Source organism: Phyllobates terribilis, unplaced genomic scaffold (assembly GCF_046119375.1).
Source record: "Phyllobates terribilis strain yellow unplaced genomic scaffold, ASM4611937v1 Scaffold_9__5_contigs__length_417890890, whole genome shotgun sequence".
Lineage (NCBI taxonomy): Eukaryota > Metazoa > Chordata > Amphibia > Anura > Dendrobatidae > Phyllobates > Phyllobates terribilis.
In genome coordinates this window covers 281487076-281513397 of record NW_027362769.1, presented here as the reverse complement: position 1 = coordinate 281513397, position 26322 = coordinate 281487076, and the positions used below count along the sequence as shown (strand labels likewise).

At 41.3% G+C, this 26322-nt stretch overlaps 1 protein-coding gene across 1 annotated transcript in view; it reads left to right on the top strand.

Moving 5' to 3' along the window:
• Window positions 1-26322, top strand: part of WDR75 (WD repeat domain 75) — a 94552-nt gene that overhangs the window by 20668 nt on the left and 47562 nt on the right. Inside the window, exons 6-10 of the mRNA XM_073647837.1 lie at window positions 3368-3438; window positions 9195-9311; window positions 18692-18780; window positions 23487-23645; window positions 25254-25313. Of these exons, the coding sequence (XP_073503938.1) occupies window positions 3368-3438; window positions 9195-9311; window positions 18692-18780; window positions 23487-23645; window positions 25254-25313 (496 nt within the window). The remainder of the gene's footprint in view (window positions 1-3367; window positions 3439-9194; window positions 9312-18691; window positions 18781-23486; window positions 23646-25253; window positions 25314-26322) is intronic.

The window sequence follows — 26322 nt, the reverse complement described above, 5'->3', positions numbered from 1 at the left end:
GATCAGGAGACATACTTCACCACTGAAACACTTTCACCCTATTCTTAAGAAATGCAACAAACCCCTTAGATGTGTGTTTTAGATTGTTGTCCTGTTGGAAAAGTGCACGTCTACCGAAGACACGGAGTGATGGTAGCATCTCCTCTTTCAATATAGAACAGTACATCTGTGAATTCATGATAAATCAATGAAATGTAGCTCCCAACACCACCAGCTCTCATTTGGCCACAGATAAAGACACTGCAATATGTCGCCAACCTGCTCATTCCGTACCTAGAAGACTTGTGCTGCACTTAAAATTCATGGTCCTACCAAATACTAGATGTAGTTGTTTTTAATGTTGGGTGTGTTAATTTTTGCATGAATTAAAGGAGTTGTCCACTACTTTTTATTATCCCCTCAATGTATTCACCCTGTACCCATAAGTGTTTGTGAATACCTTGCGGTGGAGTTATTGCCTGTGAGTGGCGCTATCACAGGCACCACGTGACCCCCGGCTGCAACCGGCTCTGACATCCGCTGATGTCACGTCATGTTCTGGATGCAGCTGGGGGTCTCTCTCTGCTGTGTTCCACGATGGATGCTGGGCTGTGGGCGGGGTTATCCCGTGCGGTGGATGCTGGGTGTTATGCGCTGCGTAACCCCGCCCACAACCTAGCATCCACTGCTGGGACCGCGCCATTGATGTAGCGCCTCACTTGACGCAACATCAGTGAGGGGTCACATGATGCCTGTGAGCGGCCATCCATGACTCCGCTCACAGGCAGTAACTGCAGCGCTAGGTATTTACATAAAAACCCTTATGGACCCCAGGGGAATACATTGGGGGGATAATAAAAAGTAGTGGACATCTTCTTTTGAGTAAAACTGAAGATTTTGTAATGAAAGTTATATTAACCTTACTTTCATCCTATAGGTTATAAAAATGTTCTATGAAACAGTCTTGTCAAAATTTGGGAAATTGTTCTTGTGTTTGTGAGATATTGAGCAAAATCTTACTTGTCAAAGGGTGTGTACATATTATGTGTGTAGAGGCGGAACTAGGTTTTCCGGGACTTGAGGCAAAAATTCCTAAACGCTGCTTAACCCCTTCATAACCTTGGACAAATCCATACGTCGTAGTTGGGAAGGAGTTCCTTCCCGACATTGGACGTATGGATATGTAGACATGGTGATCGCAGCAAGGTGCTCGCTGATTTTAACAGCAGGGCACCGGGACTCCTTGCAACCAGGGAGTTTTCTCCGCCCCCCTGCAACTACGATCACTGTGATTGGCAGCGATTTCAGTGTTTCAGGCAAAAAATTTCTGGCTCATGTGCTGCCCAGACTTTTTGAAGCCTGTGCCATCACTTCTAATGCTGCTGATAGTATAAAGACGTTCCTGATCCGTTCTTAACCTGTTCCCATCCTCTGCTTTTTTTTTTTTTTGCTTTTTTTTTTTAATCCACCCCAATCCCTCTCCCCCCTTTTTTCCCTTCTTCCGCTGATCAGCGACTCGCATCACTGATCGGCATTCAGTTGTTGATTTGTTTGTTTTTTTTCTTTATGAAAAAATCAAATGAATAGTAATTTTGGTTAGTTTATGGGGCTTGATTAGGTGGGGTTTTTTTTTTGTTGGTTTTTTTTCCCCCTCCTTCTATTCTAATAAGACATTCAGTGTAAACACACACCCCTGCATAAAACTTGGTTATTTTACACACCACACACGTGAAAAATATGTCCCGCTCGTCCCAATCACGGTATTCAGGCAAGGAAGCATACACCTTCTTGCTTCAAACACTGATAGTGAGTGAAAGGAGGCCACCTTCCATTATTTTTCCTCTTCTTCCTCAAATGACCCTGAACCGTCACGCAGACACACCCCAACACAGCAAATGAGCCAGAGCCCACCATTGGTGACCCTACCTCCAGAAAATTTTGCCACAGATGCCTGACTTTGTGGCGCAATCAGGAGTTAAATTTGATACTGCTGGTCTCGCATAAATCGACTTAAAAGGTTGTTGTTTTTTTTCCTTTGAGGATTTTGTGAACCTCATGGTGGCAGAGACAAATTTATATACCCAACAATTTTTGGCCCAAAAGCTATGATGTGGTGCAAGAAGCTGGCTGTGCACATTGTACAGATGGCATTGTATTACTCTTTCGTGCTATCATGATGTGCAGGCCAGACTGGGACCTTCCTTCAGTTCCAGGAAGTGGTGATCAAGGCCCTAATATTTAGAAGTCAGGAAGGACCAGAGGGCCTCCGTATTGTTTACTGATGAAAGTCAATTCACGCTGAGCAGAAATGGCCGCCAACGACGTTGGAGACGTCAAAGAGAGCACTATGCATCAGCCACTGTTTAACACCACCTTTTTTGGTGACGTGTGGGCAGGTATGTCTAGTCAATACAGAACCTCCCTACACTTTGTGAATGGTACAGTGACAACTCCTACTACTTGAATAACATAATTAATCCAGTCATTGTGCCTCTGCACGATCAACATAGGCCTAATTTTATCTCCATGGATGCTCCAGCTCATCTAGGTCACATCATTGAGGAACGGCTGCACTTTCTCCAGACCTGAATACCATATCAAACCTGAGGGATCAGCCGAGTCGCTGTGTAGAGGCTCGTAACTCTGTACTCCAAAACCTCAATAACCTGAAGGCCGCCCTGCAAGAAGAGTGGGATGCCCTGCCTCCGCAGGCAATAACTCTACTTGTGAATGGCATGAGACGTCGTTGTCGAACTGCATTTGATGCTCAAGGCCACATGACCCATTATTGAGACACTGACATTTTTTGTTGGGGTATACCCACCACTGTTCTCGGCTTTTGTTTCAACAAATTGAGATGAGAAAATCATCATTTCATGCTTCTGCTGAAATGCCCTACTTTCATGATAAAATATCTCTGTAGCGTGAACTTTTTACGTTTTTCATAAATTTCGCCTGAAAGCCAAATATCTGTGTGTGTCTGTGTGTGTCTGTGTGTGTCTGTGTGTGTCTGTGTGTGTCTGTGTGTGTCTGTGTGTGTCTGTGTGTGTCTGTGTGTGTCTGTGTGTGTGTCTGTGTGTGTGTCTGTGTGTGTGTCTGTGTGTGTCTGTGTGTGTGTCTGTGTGTCTGTGTGTGTGTGTCTGTGTGTGTCTGTCTGTGTGTCTGTCTGTGTGTCTGTGTGTGTGTCTGTGTGTCTGTGTGTGTCTGTGTATATAGGTTCTGGGCATAGTCCTGAGTTGTCAAGTTTATGGTCAAGAGTTCATGGGCTGACAAGAAGTTGTGGACTAAACTATATATTTATATATGTATAATATAATGGTGGTAGTGTAACGGTGTTTGTGGACCTGACTGATTCTATCCTTTTTTTATTTTTTTATTTTTTTTTTAGGGGGAGTATATTGTTACAGTAAAAGAATTATTCCTCTTTGTCTATTATTTCAAAAACAAAAAGATTTTCAAGTAAGATTACTTCTTATTTTGTACCATCTACTGTAATTGAAATGTGGTTGTTTTTTGTTTTGTTTTGTTTTAATCGGCATAGACATCCAGGTCACCAGAGCTAGCTTGCTTGATCATGCACAGTGTATGATTTTTCAACTTTGTATGTCAGTGCAGCACTGACAGTTTATAAGGCATAAGAATGCTCCTGCATACCTATGCTTTATAAGCGATCAGGTTGAAAAAAGTGACGGTTCCATAGTGGGACAAAGTGAAAAAATAAAACAAAGGGACAAAGTGAAAAAATAAAACAAACAAAAAAATTTTGGGGAAAATTATATTTTAAAAAGTCACAATAATATAAAAAAAAAAGAAAAAAGTATGTATGTGTATATAATATAAATATCTTGACAGCCATTCCAGTGTCAGTTGAATTCCAACCAAAGTCCACCTCATTCTACTTAATGTGCTTCTGATTAGGTGATCACCTGAACCAAATCTTATGTAACGAGGGAAAGAATAAAAAAACACTGCTGTGATCTTCACAATCCTCTTGCAATAGGACAAGCTGGATGGCAAAACAAGTGCTAGGAATAGCCCAAAAGTAATTTGAATGAAAAAATAACTTTTAACCATGCCAAAGGAGTTGAAAAGAAAAAAGTCTCGAGTGAGGAAAAGAAGGGCTTAATTCTGGTTTTTACTAGCAGAGGGATACAGTGAGCGTCATATTGCCTCCATCCTTAAAATTTCGAAGACTGCAGTCCATTACAACAATGTCAAGCAGCAGACATTGGGGACAACAAAGCTACAGACCAGCACAGGGGGAAAGCGACTCTCCACTGACCAGGATGACAGTCATCTTATTCGAATGTCACTCAGCAACCGCAGGATGACATCAAGTGACCTACAAAAGGAATGGCAAATGGCAGCTGGGGTGAAGTGCACGGCAAGAACAGTTCGTAACAGGCTCCTAGAGGCAGACCTCAAGTCTTGTAAAGCTAGAAAAAGCCTTTCATCAATGAGAAGCAAAGGAGAGCCAGGCTGAAGTTTGCCAAAGACCATAAGGATTGGACCATAGAGGACTGGAGTAAGGTAATCTTCTCTGATGAGTCTAATTTTCAGCTTTGCACAACACCTGGTCGTCTAATGGTTAGACGGAGACCTGGAGAGGCATACAAGCCACAGTGTCTTGCACCCTCTGTGAAATTTGGTGGAGGATTGGTGATGATCTGGGGATGCTTCAGCAAGACTGGAACTGGGCAGGTTAATCTTTTGCGAAGAACGTATGAATCAAGCCACATACAAGGTTATCCTTGAAAAACACTTGCTTCCTTCTGCTCACGCAATGTTGCCCAACTCTGAGGACTGTTTGTTCCAGCAGGACAATGCCCCATGCCACACAGCTAGGTCAATCAATGTGTGGATGAAGGAGCACCACATCAAGATCCTGTCATGGCCAGCCCAATCTCCAGACCTAAACCCCATTGAAAAGCTCAATGGAAGATGGATAGTCACAAGCCATCAAACAAAGAACTGCTTACATTTTTGTGCCAGGAGTGGCATAAGGTCACCCAAAAGCAGTGTGGAAAACATGCTAAGACGGATGAAAGCTGTGATTAAAAATCATTGTTATTCCACCAAATATTGATTTCTGAACTCTCCCTGAGCTAAAACATGAGTATTGTTGTTTCTAAATGATTAAGAACTTGTTTTCTTTGCATTATTTGAGGTCTGAAAGCACTGTTTCTTTTTTATTATTTTTGACGATTTCTCATTTGCTGCAAATACAAAATTTTTAGCTTTGAACTTAGGAGATATGTTGTATGTAGTTTATAGAATTAAACAACAATGTACATTTTACTCAAAAAATATACCTATAAAAAGAAAAATCTGAGAAAATGAAAATTAAATCTGGTTTTACTATAATTACACTAACCCGAAGAATAAAGTCACCTAATCAGTTATACCGCACGAGGAACGGCATAAAATATAAATAAAACCAATTCTTCACCTTCTGTTGACTTGTTCATTCTGCCTCCCAAAGATCGCAGTAAGGCTTGGCTCACATTATCCTGCGCTCTACGCTGAGCACTTACACCGGGGTTTCTGTGTAAATCTCTGAAATACGTGATTCAGACCGAACCCCCCGGCGGAAGATTCCCTGTAATGAGACAGATGGAGGCACCGTGGACGACTTCTGGTCTGTGATTCGGCGGTGTTGGTCTTTTTAGGCGTGAATAAAAGTGCCGTCTGCCACAGTTTTGTGCACCGCTGAAAAGAGCAATGCTGAACAGAGGTCAGATGACGTCCAGAGTAATGCTCTAAACAAAGTTCCAGCTGGCAGCACTCCACACATAAGACGCACATCTCCAATGTCCAAGGAACCCACTTGGCCAGTAACAGCAAAACCTAAAGATATAAAGCGTCCACTCCAGGGTATAGATTGAATAGAATTTATTTTTTATTCCGCCATATAGACACAACGTTTCGACTCAGAGTCTTTATCAAGTGTATACAAAAAATCCAACATGGAGGCCCTTTATAGTGTGGCCATTAACACCCTGCCAATCACCACACAGGGCCAACCCACTAGAACTATATTACAAATACATTGAATATTACACATCAGGGTATTCCATCATATGTAAAAATATTATTATAACACATAGCCACATAATTAATAGAGAAATATAAAGCACCAATCCCATGTAAACACATCTCTCATATGTTCAATATCACCAATCAATGAAGTGCATTAGCTCCATAGATACCACTCACCAATTCCCTTAAACCGAATCACAAATAAACATTTACCATCAGGAAAATATGCCTTACCTGATAGGGATTGGTTTATTCCATCCACCTTATGTACAACCTCCTCTCCATAGCCACCATGGAGCCTATCATCGCCCTCTGTGTCTCTAACCCAATGCGCATGTATCCATACGTCACATGACCGCTGTCCATGCCCAGGATTCAATGCATTTGTAATGTTGTAGTGAGTTTGTCCTGAGTGGTGATTGGGTGTTACTGGCCACACTATATAGGGCCACCATGTTGGATTTTTTGTATATACTTGATAAAGACTCTGAGTCGAAAAGTTGTGTGTAGATGGCGGAATAAAGGATAAATTATATTGTATCTACCCTGGAGTGGAAGCTGTCTATCTTTTCTGTTTTGGAGTTGGAGTAATTCTGCTACCTCATTATAGTGAATGGAGCCTTCGGAGGTTTCATCTGAATCACGTCATTTACAGATTTAGATGGAAACCTCAATAGAAGTGCTCAGTGTAAAGCGCAGGATAAATGTGATCCAAAGTGTTATGGAAATTGTTCCTAACAAAAGCTTTTAGTCCCCACTTAGGTTCGTCATCTGTCAATGGAAATATAGAGGATTTCACTTAACTGGTAGCTCAAAGGCTCTGGAAAAGCGCTATGGCTCCTCGCACCCCAAAAGAAATTCAGAAAATTCTGCGCTACCATTTCCAAATGCCCCCCTCCCTTTTGAGCCCCAGTGTGCCTAAACCACATTTAGCGTCCACATGTTTGGCATTTCTGTAGCGATAAGAGCCCCCATGGAGTCAAAATCGTCAATGCACCTAAAGATAAATTTCCAAAATGGGGTCAATTGAGGGTGGATTCTGGTATTCTAGCTCTTAGGGGCTCTGTATATGGAGTCTGCATATTATTGTAGAAAAATCTGCGCTCCAGGAGGCAAATAGCACTCCGTCCCTTCCAAGTCTCGCCATATGACTAAGCAGTACTGTACAGCCACATATGGGGTATTTCTGCAATCAGCAGAAATTGTGGGACAAATTTTAATGACATTTTTACCCATTTCCCAGCGTAAAAAATGTAGAATCTGGGGCTAAAACTAAATTTTGGTGGTAATAAAAAGTAATAATTTTTTCTTCACTGCCCAATGGTATAAAATTCTGTGACCCACCTGTGGTGTCAATATGCTCAATGCACCCCTAGATGAACTAATTGAGAGGTTTAGTTTGTAAAATGGTCTCTTATGGGGGGTTCTGCTGTTCTGGCACAATATGGGCTCTGCCAATGTGAATGTCACACTCAAACCAGTCCAGCAAAATCTGAACTCCAATATGGCGCTTCTTCCCTTCTGAGCTTTGCACTGTGCATCAAAAGTAATTGTCGACTACATATGGGGTATCTGCGTACACAGCAAAATTTACACAACAGATTTTAGGGTCCATTTTTTTTTTGTCCCGCTATCCTTGTGAAAATGACAAATTTGAGGCTTAAAAAAAAACATTTTTGTGGGGAAAATATATATATTTTTTCATTTTTACAGATCCACGAAAAATTCTGTGAAGCACCTGTGGGTTCAAGGTGTTCAACACACATCTAAATAAATTCCTTGAGGGGTCTGGTTTCCAAAATGGGGTTACTTGTGGGAGGGTTTCCACTGTTTATGCACATCAGGGGCTCTCCAAACGTGATGACACCTGCAGACCATTCCATCATAGTTTGCGTTCCAAAATGTCATTCCTTCCTTTCTGAGCCCTGATGTGCACCCAAACAATATTTTCCCTAACATATGGGGTATCTGCATGCTCAAATTGCACAACAAATTTTGGGGTCCATTTTTTTTCTCTTACCCTTGAGAAAATAAAAAAAATAAGGTCTAAAGTAAATTTTTTGTGGAAGAAAAAAAAAAAAGTTAAATGTTCATTGTTTTCGTCCACATTCCAAAAATTCCTGTGAAACACCTGAAGGGTTAATAAACTTCTTGAATGTGGTTTTAAGCACCTTGAGGGGTGCAGTTTTTAGAATGGTGTCACTTTTGGGTATTTTCTGTCATATAGGCCCCTCAAAGTCATTTCAAATGTGATGTCCCTAGAAAAAAATTATTTTGTTGGAAAAATGTGAAATCGCTGGTCAACTTTTAACCCTTATAATTTCCTAACAACAAAAAATGTTGGTTCCAAAATTGTGCTGATGTAAAGTATACATGTAGGAAATGTTATTTATTAACTATTTTGTGTGACGTACCTCTCTGATTTAAGGGCATGAAAATTCAAAGTTTTAAAGTTGCTAAATTTTCGTCAAATTTCTGATTTCTTTCACAAATGAACGCTAGTCATATCAAATTTTACCACCATCATGAAGTACAATATGTCACGAAAAAACAATCTAAGAATCAGCAGGATCCATTGAAGTGTTCCTGAGTTATTACCTCATAAAGTGACACTGGTCAGAATTGGAAAATTTGGCTCTGTCCTGAAGGTGAAAACAGGCTTGGGGAGTCATGCTCTCGGGTAGCTGCTTGGAAAACGAAGCAACAGGTTTTTTTTATATCACACACAGACTAATGTTTACTTCCACTGGTTGCACAGCACCACAACAAAACCAGAAATATAAAATCCTTAGCTTTGTCCAGGCACTAACTAGACAATTTGGACCCTGGCTATTCAGACATGGCAGAGCTAGCCTCAGCTTGGTCACATAAAAGCATCTATATAATCCACAGCAACCAGTGATACTTGCAGTTTGGTGCACATGGTTTGTGCAGTCTTTTCTCAAGAGGGATTCTGCTTTTGTCTCTTCAGCTCCAACACAATCCACTCTGTTCCACTTTCCCAGCTGACTGACAAGTGAACGCATCGTGTGGTTCTAGTCATAGCTATCCAGGTGCACAAAATCAGAACCTGTAGTGCTAGGATAGGATGATATAATATATTAAAATAAAATATATGTTTTTCTATTATAATGTTTCTATTTGAAAGCATGATAAAACATTGTAACTTCTTTCAGGTTCCCACTAAGTGCTACGAGCAAAAAGGGGGCAAATAATACATTCACTGTGGTTACCTGTCATCCTTTTGATGATTGCATTGCTACAGGACATAAAGATGGAAAGATAAGATTATGGTAAGTATAGAATATTTGGGAATTTTTGCACATATGCATGTTTACAGAATATTTTTTAATAGTATTTGAATAAGTAAAATATTCTTTGTTGCTGACTGCTTTTACCATCCAGTCCCAACTCGCTAACCGAGAAGCAGCTACAAGCTCAAGGCAAGTGTTTTTTACGCTTTTAAATGCAATATAGGGAATCTGCAGGTAAATGGCATACGTATCCTGCTTATCTCACTGAAGCCGATAAATGAAATGAAGTTGTATCCTCTCTGCAGCTGCTCTCTGCCAGTCATCAGTGCAGTGCAGGGGGCTGACAGTCACTGTAACCACTTCCTGGCAGTTTGCCAGCGTGCTCTGCAGTGTGTGTGTGTACAGCGAAAGATGTCAAACTGTCGGCCCATGATTAGCCACACACATATCGTAAGAAATTGTGGTTCCCATGTGGAAATCAATCTGTGGATGAGTTTCATAGCCACTCTGCCATTTTAGTCCTCCTATCAGTAAGCCACCAGCTGCCATGGTACCCTGTGCCAGCGTACTGGCAATAACGACATTTAAATGCCATTGTCAGAGATTGACAGCTGCATTTAAGTGGATAAAATGCAGCGTAACACAGCCGGCATCTGCCTGATATGAAACAGGCTCGGCTTCATACTTTCCTTAGTGACCTATGATAAAAATATAAATCCTAGGTCATTAAGTTGATAAAAAAAGAACCTGTCAGGTTTAGAGCCCCTATGTAAGTGACAGCAGATAATTTTATTAGTGTTAATTCTCATCCAAAGCATGTCTGTCACAGGTAGCAGTCAGTGGTGAAAAGTGAAGTGTTGTGGGGCGGTGCCCTGCTTTTATGCAGTTATCGGCAGTGCACAGCAAAAGAGCGCTCATGGTTGTCCTCCAATAATGCCCTGCTGGTTACGTTTATTGCTCTACACAGAACTGAACAATGGGCAAGATTAACCAACAGCCGTGACTGCTGTGCTGCCTGACCACTTCCCCCAATCACTGCTCCTGGTGACACATGCTTTGGATGCTTTCTATTAGTCTAATGTTCTCTGCTTTTGCTTTCGTGGGGAATGTGGAGTCACAGATTTCCTTTTGGCTAATTCTGCTATATTGCCTCTTTCCCCCCACTGCTTGTCCAGGGGCTGTCAGTTATCACACTGAGGCTATGTGCCCACGATGCTGAAATAAAGCAGAAATTTTCCTGAGCGTTTCTGCCTCTCCCTGGCAGAAAAAAACACATGTGGATTTTACATGCTTTTTTTCTGCCAGGGAGAAGTGTTTAAGCGTTTTCGCATGCGTTTTTTCAAGCGCTTTTCAAAGCGATTTTGAGCATCACTTGGAAAAGTGTTTGACAAGTTGGTCACACAAAATAAATCCATACAACTGGCATGGATTTATAGTGTGTGACCAACTTATGCTGCTTTAAATGCAGCATCAATAGTGAAAAAAAGAATTAAAACCTAAAAAAAACATTATACTTACCTGTCCAGTGGCCCCCGGTCTCCTCTCCTGTGGCGTCCTCTGTCCTCGGCGTCCCGTGGTATTCTGAGGACGGTCAGCTGACAGGTCACTTGACCATCACATGATTAAATGACGTCAGCGCAGGTCCTTTCAGAACACCGTGCGACGCCGATGACCGAGGAAGCCACCGAACAGGTAAGTAAAAAAAATTTTTTTATTATTTTTACATTTTAATTCTTTTTTTTCTTACTAATGGTACCCGGGTCTGAAGGAGAGTCTCCTTTTCTCCAGACCCGGGTACCATCCGCACATTGAATCGCATAACATCCACATGTATACATGCGGATGTTATGCGGTTCAATGCAAGTCAATCGCCGCGTTTACGCACAAGAAATGGTTGTGCTTTTTCCACAATGATAATCCGCAGCACAACTCAGATTGCCTCTGAGGTGTTTTTTTTTCTAACCTACACAAGCCCAACTTTTCCAACCTCTGTAACCTCTGTTCTGTAGTGCCGATTAGATTTCCATTTCATATACTTGCAGCAATACGATTACTCTGGCCTAGTTGCATTACTCAACATTTATCTAAGGGGTAAGGTGTTTCCTTGAAGAGAGTGTTGACCTTGACATGCCTGTGTAAGGAGACTTGTAGGCCATGCAATGCTCCCCTGGGAAATTGCCTCTTCAGAGAGGGAGGGGACTTGAATTCTAGTGCCACCTATTGGAGGTAGCAATCCTAAAAGTTCATATTGACCCTTTAACACGACTTGCCACATGACTTAAAATAAAATACCAACTGAAATCTCAATTTGCAGACACTGTGGATAGGATTGAGAGTAAAGAGTTGGTCCTAGCACAGACCCCTGCTGTCCCTACTGCTGACTATATCCCATTTAGAGAATATTCATTTACACTTATGTTTACCATGTTTTCTGTTCCTTCAATATAAGGCTACTATGTGGTAGAATATTAAATGTCTTTGCAAAGTCCAGATAAATCACATCCGCTGCATTACCAACATCCAGATTTGCACTTGCCTCCTCATAGAACCCAACATGTTGGTTAGACACGACCTATTTTCCATGAATCCATGCTGATTATCATTTATTATACTATTCCCTGTGATATATTTTTGCAGCTCGTTTTAGACGCTGCGTTTCCTGCCAAGAGATGCAGAAATTTCTGTGCACAAAATACTCAACGTGTGCACGTGCCCTTAGTGTTCGCTATACTGTAATATGAAGGCAATATGATGCTTCAGATCCATACTAATCTAGCGATACCAAACATGCATAGTTTATTTCTCTTTATTTTAGTGGTGAAAAAAAATGAAGTGTTGTTTTGTTGTTTTTTTGCTTATGTTGCTATGTTCCGAAACCCGTAAAATATCAGTGTTTGATTTGATAGAGCTGGGTGAAGGGTTTTTTTTGTTTGTTTCCTTAGCCAAATTTTATAAACACCATTTTGGGGTATATATGATGTTCGCTGCTTGTTCCATTTTTTTCTTGCAGTGTTGTAGTGGGCAAAATACATAATTCTGAATTATTTATTCAGTTTTTACAGTATTTATTAGTCCTTTTAGGGGACTTGAACCTGCGATCATCCGATCACTTGTACTATAGCAAAAATCATGGTCTCCTATGAACGCCAGCCACAGGCTAGGTTTCACAGCAGTATACAGTCATGACCGACACATGTGTATTCAGCAGACCCTTGGTTGTCATGGCAATCCATTGGCACCCAGTGATCTTGTCACCGGGTCGCTGATGCCGGCACCCTGTGAATAAATGCCGCTGTCAGAAATTAACAGCTGAGCTCTACTCCATGCGCGGCTGTTAGTCAGATGATTCCTGAATATCCCAGCCATCATCTGCCGGGAGTCAGCATTTGACGTGACTGTATGTCATATGTTGATAAGGGGCGGGAGGGTGATAATCTGTCAGCATGTTTTTGCTGAGTGTCGGCACTACATAATGTGAGACGACGTGCCTATTCCAAATTGAATAGTAAAATCCAAATACGTGCACATAAGAACTACACTGATACATTGAGCATCAGGCCAGGTCTCCCTTTATTTGAGCATGACATCATCTCATATAGGTGTTTAATAGTCATACATGGTAACAGTTGCCTCAGTTTGTCTCTAAATATATGTGACATTAGCATACATACATCTCATTGGCTAAAGGCCACTGTCTACACCCATCAGAAAAGTCTAGGTGTGTCTCACTTAGTTTTAATTTCTTCTACTTTCCTGTGCTTTCACGAAGTCTGTTAGACAAAGACATTCCTAAGGGACCCCTTATCACAAAACGCGCATACTGGCTCAAACTGCATTTCAAAAAGCAGAAGATGGACTTAGAATATCCAAGACGGAGTCCCGATAGATAAAGTATAAATCCTGCTCTCACATGAGTAATCGGAGTACAGCATGAGGTAGGGGTTAAAACACAGAATTCAGTGATATGTCACTCATCAATCTGTGTGCTGTTATTTACTTACAGTGAAGGTTTTATCACCAGTACCTTATCAATGCTTGGACTACAGTGCTTGAGACCTAGTCCAGCCTCACCCCCATCTTGTGATAAGCAGCTAACTGTCTATAGGCTATGTACAAATAGAGCCTAGGCTGCATTCTTTATTTCACAACTGATTGTGTCACAACTTCTGCACCCAGTAAACTAAGTGATAAATCGTTGGATTCAGCTTATCTTTACGTACATGATGTTGCTCTTAGGCGAGGCAGCAAAAACCTCCTGACAGATTCCCTTTAACCACTTCGCGCCAGAGCCTGTTTTTGCCTTCCTGACCAGGCCAATTTTTTCAATTCTGACCACTGTCATTTTATGAAGTAATTACTCTGGAACGCTTCAACGGATCCCCCTGATTCTGAGATTGTTTTTTCATGACATATTGTACTTCATGATAGTGGTAAAATTTCTTCGATATCACTTGCGTTTATTTGTGAAAAAATCGGAAATTTGGCGAAAATTTTTCAATTTTCAAACTTTAAATTTTCATGCCCTTAAATCAGAGATATGTCACACAAAATAGTTAATAAATAACATTTTCCACATGTCTACTTTACATCAGCACAATTTTGGAACCCAAATTTTTTTTTGTTAGGGAGCTATAAGGGTTAAAAGTTGACCAGCGATTTCTCATTTTTCCAACAAAATTTACAAAAACATTTTTTTAGGGACCACATCACATTTGAAGTCACTTTGAGGGGTCTTTATGACAGAAAATACCCAAAAGTGACACCATTCTAAAAACTGCACCCCTCAAGGTGCTCAAAACCACATTCAAGAACTTTATTAACCCTTCAGGTGCTTCACAGGAATTTTTGGAATGTGGAAGAAAAAAATGAACATTTAACTTTTTTCACAAAAATGTTACTTTAGACCCAATTTTTTTTATTTTCACAGGGGTAACAGGAAAAAATGGACCCCAAATTTTTTTGTGCAATTTCTCTTGAGCGTGCTGATACCCCATATGTGAGGGAAAACCACTGCTATTTGACAATTGGAGAACAAATTATTGTAGAATAGGCATTTGGATTTGGGAGCACAAAATTTTCTGAATTTCTTTTGGGGGGGCAAGGGCCATTTTGCTTTTCCAGAGCCTTTCTGCTTCCAGTAACTTGGAAGTCCCTTATATTTTTAACAGATGACGGACCTGAGTGGGGACTAGCTTTTTTTGAGGACTGAGTTGAAGCTTTTATTGGGAACATTTTACGTAACATTTATCCGGCGCTCTAGGCTGAGCACTTACATCGGGGTTTCCATCTAAATTTCCAAGTGATGTAATTCAGATGAAACCCCTGCAGGATCCATTCACTATAATGAGGCAGCAGAGTTACTCTGGACTCCGTCTGGCCTCTGTTTAGCGGTGTCCTTTTTTTCAGAAGTCCACAAAACTGTGGCCAACCGCACTTTTATGCACGCCTAAAACAAATGACACCGTGGGATCCCAGGCTAGACGGCGTCCACAGTGGCCTATATCTGCCTCATTACAGGGAATCTTCCGTCATGGGTTCCGGCTGAATCACATATTTCAGAGATTTGCACGGAAACTCTGGTGTAAGCGCTCAGCGCAGAGCGCAGGATAAATGTGAGCAGAGCCTTACTGCGATCTTTGGGAGACATAATAAACAAATCAGTAGCAGGTGAAGAATTGATTTTATTTATTTTTTACGCCGTTCCTCGTGCAGTATAAGTGATGTGATTACTTTATTCTTCGGGTCGGTGCGATTACAGAGATACAAGATTTATATCGGGTTTTTATGACTGACAGCTGTCACACACTAAAAGACACTTTTTTTGCAAAATCTAGTTTTTGCATCGCCATATTTTGAGAGCTATAATTTTTCCATATTTCGGCCGACAGAGTCATGTGACGGCTTGTTTTTTGCGGGACGAGTTGACATTTTTATTGGTACCATTTTTGGGTACGTGACATTTTTTGATCGCTTTCTATTCCGTTTTTTGGGAGGTAAAATTAACAAAAACAAACAATTCAGGAATTGTTTTTTGAGGTTTTTTTTTATGCCGTTCTGCGTGTGGTAAAAGTGATCAGGCAGCGTTATTTTTCTTGTCAGTACGTTTACAGCGATACTACACTTACTGTATTTTTTTTTTGTTTTGGCGCTTTTACACAATAAAACAATTTTATAGAAAAATATATGTTTTTTGCATTGCTTTATTCTGAGCGCTATAACTTTTTTTATTTTTCGGCTGATGGAGCTGTATGGCGGCTTTTTTTTTGCGGAACAAGATGACGTTTTCAGCGGTACCATTTTTATTTCTATTTTGCTTTTTGATCGCATTTTTTTCCACTTTTTGTTTGGCGATATGATGAAAAAGCATATTTTTTTGCTCCGTTTATTTTTATTACGGTGTGCACAGAAGGAGTTAATTAGTGTGACAGTTTTTTATAGCTCGGGTTGTTTCGGACGCGGCGATACCAAATATGTGTACTTTTTTTGGTGTTGTAAAAATATACGGATTTATTGGTTTAATATTTTATTTATTTATTTTTATTTATTTTGTGATTTTTTTTTTTTTACAGTTTAAAAACTTTTTTTTTTTACTTTTTTTTACATTTTTACTTAGTCCCTGTATGGGACATTAATTTTTATTTTTCTGATCACTGATCTCATGTAATGTAATAGACATGTATTACATTACATGAGATCTTCGCTGACTGTTTCACAGTCAGAGTCTCCTGCCTGGCTTCAGCTGCAGGCTGAGCCAGGCAGGACACCATATATGGCAGATCTGGAGGCGGTCATGTGACCTCCAGCTGCCATAGCAGCCCCAGGTCCTGGAAGGTATCAGGGGTCGTCGGAGAAGTAAGTAAGATGACCCCCTCTCCTCTGTCTATCTTCTATATGCCGCGATCACTATAGATCGCGGCATATAGAACATAGCAAAGGGTTAACATCACTGGGACCTGATCCAATCAGGTCCCGATGATGTCCCCTGTCAGAGCTAACGCTCTGCACCGGAATCGCAGCGCTTGCAGGACCCTGGGGGTCCTGAGCACTGCGAGACCACCCACCGTTTTTAAACGTCGGCGCTGCACAGAGCCCAGCAAGCGCCGATGTTTATCTACAGTGGGCGGTCGGGAACCGGTTAAGGAACAGATGGCATCAGATTTTTTTTTTTTGGCTTTAGTACTGTATTTTTCGGACTATAAGACACACCGGACCATAAGATGCACCTAAGTTTTAGAGGAGGAAAATAGAAAAAAAAATGTAAGCAAAAAATGTGGTCATGATGCACTGTTAAGGGGGAAGGGGTCTGCTGCTGACACTGTTATAGGGGTAATGTCCCCCAATTCTGTTAATATTCCCCATCCTGGTATATGGCCCCCTCCTTCCTGTTATATGTGGCCCTCATCCCCATCTTGGTATGCATGGCACCCCTTGATTCCCCCATCTTGGTATGCATGGCACCCCTTGATTCCCCCATCTTGGTATGCATGGCACCCCTTGGACCCCCCCACCCTGGTATGCATGGCACCCCTTGGATCCCCCACCCTGGCATGCATGGCACCCCTGGATCCCCCACCCTGGCATGCATGGCCACGGCTGCTGCCTCCTGTCCTCAGCTCATCCCCCGCTGCCACTTTTTTTCAGTGTACATTGTGTGGTAAAATGACCTCACAATATGATTCTCCTCATCGGTACGCTTACAACAATACCAAACACATCACTTTTTTTTTTTTTTCAGTGGTGGAAAAAAGACTTGTGTTTTTGTTAAAAATTTTTATTTTTTTTTTAAGGTGTGTCGCCATTTTCCGAGACTCGTATCGTTTTCATTTTTCAGTCAATGGAGCTGTGTGATAGCTTATTTTTTACTGATACCATTTTGGGATATATGACAATTTGATCGCTTGTTACATCTTTTTTTCTTTTTTTTTTATATATAGATATTGCAGTGACCAAAAAAACCCATAATTTTGGCGTTCCTGATTTTTTTTCCCGTTTACTGATTGGTTTAATTATTTATAATTTGATAGATCGGACTTTTCTCTACGTGGCTTTACCACATAAGTGTATTTTTAATGGGGGAAAAGCGAGGTGATTTGAACTTGGCTTTTTTTTTTGTTTGTTTTTTACTTTCACTGTACTTGTTAATCCTCTTAGGTGACTTTAACCTGCGATTGTCTGATCGCTTGTACTATATACCATAGTATTGCTGCATATAGTGACAATCACGGTCTGCGCCCGACCACATGCAGGATTTCAAGGGATCTTCATAATGACGAGCACGGAGGTCTTCAACAGACCCCCAGGTTTTGTAGCAACCTGTGATCTCGTGATGGAAGCATGGAATAGCGCACCGCATGCAGGCGCACTGTTAATGCTGCTGTCAGAGATTGACAGCGGCATTTAACAGGTTAAGAATCATGGGTGTCGCTTTGTTCCACCTGCGTTTGCTAGAGGCAGGTCCTATCTGTGACACATAGCCATGACCTGCTGAGTATGGGACGAGCTTGTGCCGTACATGTACAGCGGATGTAAGGGGTTAAATGCTCTGTTGTTTTATTATACGTTGTACTGTCCGATTAACCATAATGGTTTCTTTTTATTCCTAAAAATAAACTTACTACAGGGTTCTAGTGCTACATCTATCTTTAACCTCATTAAGGATCAGACTTGATTTGGCTATAATGTCCACATACTTTTTAGTTTTTCATTGTTGCATTCCAGAAGCCATGACCTTTTTCTTTGTTTTGTAGGCCTAGCTGTATGAGGGCTTATTCTTGCAGATAGTTGTATTTCAGTGGCCCATGCCCGGGTTCACACCACCTAATAGACCTCTTTATTGGAAGAAATACAATTTAAAAAAATAAACACCAATTCTGCTGTTTTACTACATTTTATATTTTACGATTTTCGTTTGCAGCAAAGATGGTGCTTACTTTAATCTGTAGCTCAGTGAGTTTATGGCAATACAAATTTATGTAGTTTATTTTTATACAATATTCTGTTTTGAAAAACAAAAATAATTTGTTTTTGTGCGTCATAACTTTTATACTTTTCCGACAACAGAGCTATGTGAGTGCTTTTTTTTTGCGTGATTACAAGATTTAGCTTTTATTGGTCCTACTTTGGTGGTACAGCATTCAGTATAATTACGTGCCTGATGGCCAATACAATGAGTGCCAAATTAATTCAATTGTTTTTCTATACATGCTAACCAAATATAATATTTTTGTGGGATAAAAAAATGGATATCTGATCCTCCCTCAACACAGCAGATCTCGCTTGAAGAGCTGTTTGTTTTGTTGTTTTTCTTTAACAGATCCTTTAGTAATTGCCGTTGAATTGCTTCTTTCCTAACTTGTGATGAAATTGAGTTGTTGTTCTATACAATGCAGATTACAAAATGTGATATTTTTTCTTTATAGGAGAAATTTTAACCATAAGCAAAACTACACTTACTCATCTCTGCATTGGCATCATGATTCTGTTTCTGATCTTGTCTTTTCTGCTCAAGGTTCGTGATAGCTAATGTATAAAAGTTGTAAAAATACTTTTTTTAAATATAATGTGGAAGACCTGTGTCCTTTTTATATCTAGTTTCCACTGACTGTGACCAGGGCCGTATTTTGTGTTCATGCTGCCCTAGGCACTCTAAGCCCTGACGCCCCCTACTGATAAGTCAGACTAAAGTTGTCCATACCCTATAGATAATAGTTAAAACGCCCCAAACACAGCAGACTAATGTTGTCCAAACTCACCGGGTTCAGCTGACATTCTAAGGGCTCCTGCAGACGAGTGTATGAGAAATCACTTTAGTTTCATTCCGAAAACTCGGGTGATTTTTCTCTAATTTTCATCAGATTTTAAAAAATCTAATAAGATTTAAAAAAAAAAAAAATATTGGACAGAAGTCGGACGTGAATTAGCCTCCCATCTGCGTCACTCTGTCCCTGTGACGTTGGCTGCTCGCACGTGCGCGTTACTGTTCTCTTCTCTCCTCCGCAGTCTTCCGTCCTTCTATGGGCACAAGCATCAAGTGCTTTCTGCCCAGGAGCCTTTCCCAGTGTTCTCGGCATATGCGTCTAATCACACTGGGAGCAGAACCTGTGCAGGAGGCACTTGATGCCTGTAGAATGATAGAAGACTGCGGAGGAGAGAAGAGAACAGTAGTGCTCACGTGCGAGATTTCCTCTGGAGCAGCCAATGCCACAGGGCCAGAGAGATGCTGATGGGAGGTGAGATACATGGAGAAATTGCTGCTTCCGCACATTATCTTCCAGGCAGCGTACTCCCCATAGCCTGGAAGAGGTCATTTATATAAAGTAATTAAAAGATGATTTATCAACAACAAAGCATCTGATATGAAACATACAGGTATCACTCTCCTCCGCAGTCTATAACCTGTATGCCCATATTGATAGTTTACATAGGTCAGATGTGGGGACGGATTCCCTTTAAAGGGGTATTCCGATCTCCAAGATCCTATCCCAATATGTAGTAGGTGGAATAACTAATAGTATGAGCAAATACCTCCAATTAGAAATGTAGTATAGTTTTTCTGATTCGCTATGTCTCTTTCCTCATATGCAGGCATTGCAGGACCTTGGGTATTAATGGTTACAACCACTGACCTAGTGATAGTTAGCTAGTCGCTAGTGGTCATAACCATGAATACCTAAGGTCCTGCAATGCCCTGTACATGAGGAAAGATTTGGACATGGGAATACCCCTTTAAGCTTACCTAAATATCCTTGTTCTCTGCAGCAGATCAAACTGTGTAAACGTGCTGCCGAGAACGTTTTTACTATATGTGCAGAGAGATGTCATATTAAGGATGGCTTTCTGCGCGGATGATGTTGCTGTTGGCCGGTCTAAACAGGCTAATAAATGACTGCCAATCAGCTTCATAAAACCGGTGGCCATTTAAGTGCTGCGATTGACCAGTGTAGATGCCTCCTTAGATCCAGGTACTTCATAGGTGAAATCTCCTCTGGTTGACATTCTTCTTCTCTTTTTCATCTAGTCCCAGCGCTATAGCTCACCTCTTCTCCAGTCTTCTGCAGCACATCCTGACAAAGAGCCCTTAAAAATAAAGTGTCATTATAATGCCACCTAAATAAAAATAGCTGCCCATGCTTTGCCCCAAATAAATAATTGCTCCTCACTGTGCGCTCTGCCCAAAAAAGTGACTCCTGCACTGGCCCTCTTATGATACATGACCTCCTCTCCTATAAAATATTGCCTCCACACTGTCCCCACTTAGATATTATAATGCCACCCCACCCCCATGAACTATGCCCGCCACACTGTCATTCCTTATGAACAAAAACTGTCAAACCACCCCCCTTAACAATTATGGCCAATACACCGTTCGCCCTCCACCCTGTACCTGCGTTATAAACTATAGCCTCCAAATTGTCCTCATCTTCAGTACCCCACTATACTCCCTCCACACTGTGCCAATAAATACCACTCCCTCTTGCTGTCTACAGCAGGGATCTCAACACGCAGCCCGAGGGCCGCATGCGGCCCTTGAGGCTCCTTAATGCTGCTGCAGGCACCGGAGCCCCCATAATGATTGCGGCCTGGCCCGAAGCCAGTGATTCTTTTCAGTTGAATGTTCTACAAGTTAGTGACCAGCATGGGCCATTACTTCTCTTGTTGGAAGACCATTTCCGGTGACTATCTCTTGAAGCTCATCAAGAGAATGCCAAAAGTGTGCAAAGCAGTCATCAAAGCTAAAGGTGGCTACTTTGAAGAACCTAGAATATAAGACATATTTTCAGTTGTTTCACACTTTTTTAAGTATATAATTCCACATGTGTTAATTCATAGTTTTGATGCCTTCAGTGTGAATGTACAATTTTCATAGTTATGAAAATATGGAAAAGTCTTTAAATGAGAAGGTGTGTCCAAACTTTTGGTCTGTACTGTATATAAAAAAACAATGTGGTATCATTAAAAATTTCATATCATCCTGCAGAGAATGCGGTCCTTCAAATTCACATTTTTTTCTATGTGCCGCCCATATACTTAGCCGAGTTTGAGACCCCTGGTCTACAATAAAAGTTCCTTCTGTCTTCAGCTCCACTAAGGAGTGCTTACCTTCCCCTCTTTTGTGGCGCACTATTACATGCAGTCTGCACCCCCATGTAACCCTCACATAAAGTTTGCACCTCCATGTACCCCCACATAATTCCTGCACCCACATGTAACCTCCACATACAGCGTTCACCCTCATATGTACCCCCACATACAGCCTGCTTCCACATATGCACCCTCACAAATAGCCTGCACCCCCACACATATTTTATTATGCTTTGTTTATATAGCGCCATCATGTTCCGCAGCGCTTTACATACATTATCATCACTGTACTCATTGGGGCTCACAATCTACATTCCCTATCACTATGTCTTTGGAATGTGGGAGGAAACCGGAGAAGACGGAGGAAACCCACACAAACAGTGGGAGAACATACAAACTCCTGACAGATCAGATGTCGCCCTTGGTGGGATTTGAATCCTGGACCACAGAACTGGGAGGTTGCAGTGCTAACCACTTAGCCACCGTGCTGCCTATATAGCCTTCACCCACCCATATGTACCCCCACATATAGCCTTCACCCACCCATATGTACCCCCACATATAGCCTGCACCCCCATATATCCTGCACCCACCCACATGTACCCACACATATAGCCTGCACCCACCCATATGTACCCCCATATATGTAGCCTGCATCCCATGCACCCGTTCCCTAATTAAATGTCACTTGTTTGTCACTGTCTCGTGATGTTTCACTTGCAATCTGTTTCATGGCTCCTACCATAAGTCACATGGCATGATGTCATGGAAGGTCCTTCACTTATATCTTGTAACTTCCTCTGTCTTGCAGGGAGCTGATCGCTGCTCCTCTGCCAATGCTCTCACCTCTTCCCCACCCACACAAATAAAGATGGCTGATTTCATGCGAAGTCCTGAGGAGGTGAGAGGAAGGGGGAAGTTTAAATAATAATCTTCCTTCATGGTGGCGCTCTCCCCCAACCTGCTGCCCTCGGGTGCCTAGTGGCAAATACGGCCCTGACTGTGACAACAGATAGGAATTGTAGTGTACTCTCTTAATGTAGTCTGCTGCTAGGTGAGGCTGATGCCCTTTGTGAGTGGTGCAGACCTAGCTCCTCTGTAGGGCACAGCTACTGCTGCCTAGTGGTTTGCGGAGCCCTACCTCTATTGGACAGCACTTAGTTACTTCTGAAAGGCCAAGCATGGGTTAACCCTTTTAAGGTAGGCCTGTCATCAGACTACACAATGTAAACTGTATGTTTTTAGATGAATCTCCTAGATTTGGTAATCCGTGTCAGAATGATTGTATAATCCGGTTTATATAATGAGGATTTTATGAGCCTAGCAAAAAGGTTCGAGCGCACTTGGTTCCAAAGTGTATTAGTCTCTGCATGCCTAGGCTGAATATCTCTGGGAGTCCTTCTTCACTTTGTAGTGCCAAATAAGTATTTGTTTTGTTTAGTATTAACCTCTTACTTAAAGGGAACTTGTCACCAGTTTTTTGGCTTATAAACCCTGCCCATCACCTTTTTCGATCATAAGAATGGGGTTCCTGCAACCCATTTATATCCTCGTGTGCTCCTGCATACCGCACAAGTTTTCATATTTGCCCCATACTGTATGTAAACTGTCCGGTCCGATGGGTGCCTCCACATTGTGATCACCGCCGCCCCGGTCCCTTCCCTCTGTCATCCACGTAGAGTCTGAAGCCTCGTGCCTGCGCAGTGGAATCAGAGAGCTGCGCAGGCGCGCCTCACTGCCAGTGACTCCAGTGCACAGGCGCAAGACTTCGGACGCAACGTTGATGATGGAGAGACATCATCCACTTACCGCCTTCTCTTATAAATGCATGTATCTGAATGGACCGGGGCGGTGCCAATCACAATGGGGAGAAACCCATCGGACCAGACCACACAATTTACATACAGCGCGGGACAAGTATAAAATAAATTTTCTGCGGTATGCAGGAGCATGTCTGAGGATATAAAGGGGTTGCAGGAACCCCATTCTTATGATCTTAAAGATGATGGGCAGGTTTTAGAGGGTGAAAAACTAGTGACAGGTTCCCCTTAAGTATCTTAAAACAATGTCTAAGAAAATGAAGTCAAATTTAGTACTATAGACACTACAAATTATGTATTTTTTTTTTTGTAGGTACCATACTATTTAGTGGTGGTGTTGAATCCGTGTTGGTTCAATGGTCTTACAGCTTAGAACACAAGAAAGAGTTTCTCCCTCGTCTTGGAGCCGCTATTGAACACATCGCTGTTTCTCCTGATGGATCTTTACTATGCACATCCCATATGGATAACAGTAAGATCACTATTATCTTCTGTATGTACTACTTAAAGGGAACCTTTCTCCTCCAGAAATCATTTACCTGCAAATAAAAGGTTAATCTGCAGGTAAATGGCATTTAAAGAGAACCTATGTTCACACTTCATGTTTTTTTCCGCAATGATAATCCGCAGCGGAAATTTCCGCAGCATGTGCACAGCACATGCGGATTATCATTGGGGAACATGGCAGGCCTTCTACCATGCGTTTTTTAAGCGTTTCTGCAGCGTTTTTGCTGTTGCGGAAACGCTTAAACGCATCGTGGGCACACAGCCTTATGCATGACTATGTAACTTTTTGCCCAATTTATTGGGTCCATCTTGCTCCACTGTAAAAACCCATCTTCCTATTTAGGCTGTTTGGGATTTTTAATTCACACTGCATGTTTCCCTGATCTTTAGCCTAGATATTCAACAGGGCAACTACATGAAAGAGCATGATGCAAATTTCCTGCCTAATTATGTGATTTGCATAGCATTTGCCAACAATTTGAATTTAAACAAAAATAAAGAAACAGAGGTGAGCATATATAGGGATCACCAGAAATAGATTAATAATAAAGAGTTTTATTGCACATAATTCATTACATACAAAAGACCAAAAAAGTTAAAAACAATTAAAAAGCCTCATGGCTAAGGAAAATCCGTAACAGCCTGGTATGACTGTAGCATTCCCTGACCAGGCCAAAGTTGTGCCTATAAAATGCCAACTAGGGGATAAATCTATCCAAATAATGCAGAGCACAATACAGTGTACATGCTGTAGGGAAAATACCCTAATCAATAAATCACAGGTACCAAATACCAGTAATGGAAGAGCACAATACCTCTCCACAAACAAATGGTAGAAGATAACGTGAGGAAACAGCAAATACTTCCCCCTCCATGATTAATTGCCCCTAGATACACAGAATGGTCCGAGCAGGGAATGAAAGCCCCACGCGTATCGACTCAGGGGAAAGCGTCATAGAAAGTATGGTAGTTGTACATATATATGAGGGATAACAAAATAATAGTTACCAGCTGGCATATGGCGGGAAGGGAGATTGCCATCAGAAGCTCCATTTGCCCTGGGTTAATGCACGCCGCCATTGTCAGGCGACCCGGAAGTTTAAGCATCTGAGCAAAGGTGATGGATGATACTGTCAGGCGTCCCTGCTGTATGCACGCCTCGGTTTCTCTGGTTTTGTCTGTGGCTACTTAGTGTGCATAAGGTAGATCCCAGTGTTTGTTCGGTGGTGCACGCTATTTTTGTATTTCTACAACAATTTGAATTACTTAATAAAAAAAACCCAGAGATATAACCCCATTTTGAAAATTACTACCCTCAACTTATTATTGATTGTAGTGACCAGTATGACCCCACAAGTCTTTCCCATAAATTAGCATTGCGCCTTTGTATAGGGTATGGGAAGGCTATGATCTGGTGTGGGCCGTAGCTAATGGCATCAAGAACATGTATACATGTGAAGCTATCTTAGCAGTATTTGTTTAGAATGCTTTTTGAATGTGTGTTAGTTGTTACAGTTCTCTCCTGTTTTCCTCTTGAATTTATTTAAATTCTGAATTTTTTTCTTTTCTTCAGAAATCACAATCATTGATGCCAATTTAAAAGTGACAGGAATTGTCCAAGGCCTAGTAAAAGGTATCATTTTTAATCACACTTTTAAAGTACTAATGAATGCTTATAAAGTTCTGCTCATGAATTTGTTTTTGCTTCTCCTGTATGCAGCGGAGATATATATATATATATATATATGTACAGAACCCTGTTAAAATGCCATGTTTTTGTCGTCATGTAAAAAAAAAAAAAATCATACTAAGAAAAATCATTTCTGAACTTTTTCCACCTTTTTAATGTCACGTATGATCTCTACAATTCAATAAAAAAACTAAAATCTTTTTCTGAAAAAAATAATAATGTGGGACTTGAACCTGCCATAGTACTGCTGTATACAGCAGAAGTCAGTCTCCTATGAACACCAGTTCACAGGTGTACCATCATGACAAGCACGGGGGGTCTTCAGCTGACTCTCAACTGTCAGGAAAACACATCGGTGCCCCGCAATAGTGTCACAGAGATGCCTATGAGCACTTGGAACAATGTGCCTCCCTGCCGATGCACTGTAAATTTGGCTTTCAGAGATTGCCGGCAGCATTCAACAGGTTAACAGCCATGGGTGGCCATCATCTGCCGGGAAAGATGCAGGCTCCGTTTCTGTGCCTGCATCAAAGGCAGAGAGCCGGCATGCGAAGTAACTGAATGTGATACGTTGCTAAGGAGTTAAACCAACACTTTGTTGAAGTATCTTTTGAATTTGTGATGACAATTATTCATTTTGGTTAGGAGTATCAGCATGGCACATCTTGAATTGGCAATCTATGCCTACTCTTCCTTGTAGAAATGCTCTAAATTGGTCAGATTGTAAGGACATCTCATGTGTACAGACCTCTTCACGTCAATCCACATATTTTCAATTGGTGTCAGGTTTGGGCCATTCAAAAGCTCTGATCTTCTGGCAAAGCCATTCTTTTGTTGTGTTAGAAGCACAGTATGCTTAAAGTCGTGGTCATGCTGAAAAGTGAAATTAATCTTCAGCTCTTTAGAAGAAGCCTGAAGGTTTTGATGCAAAATTGACTGATAATTCCCTCTA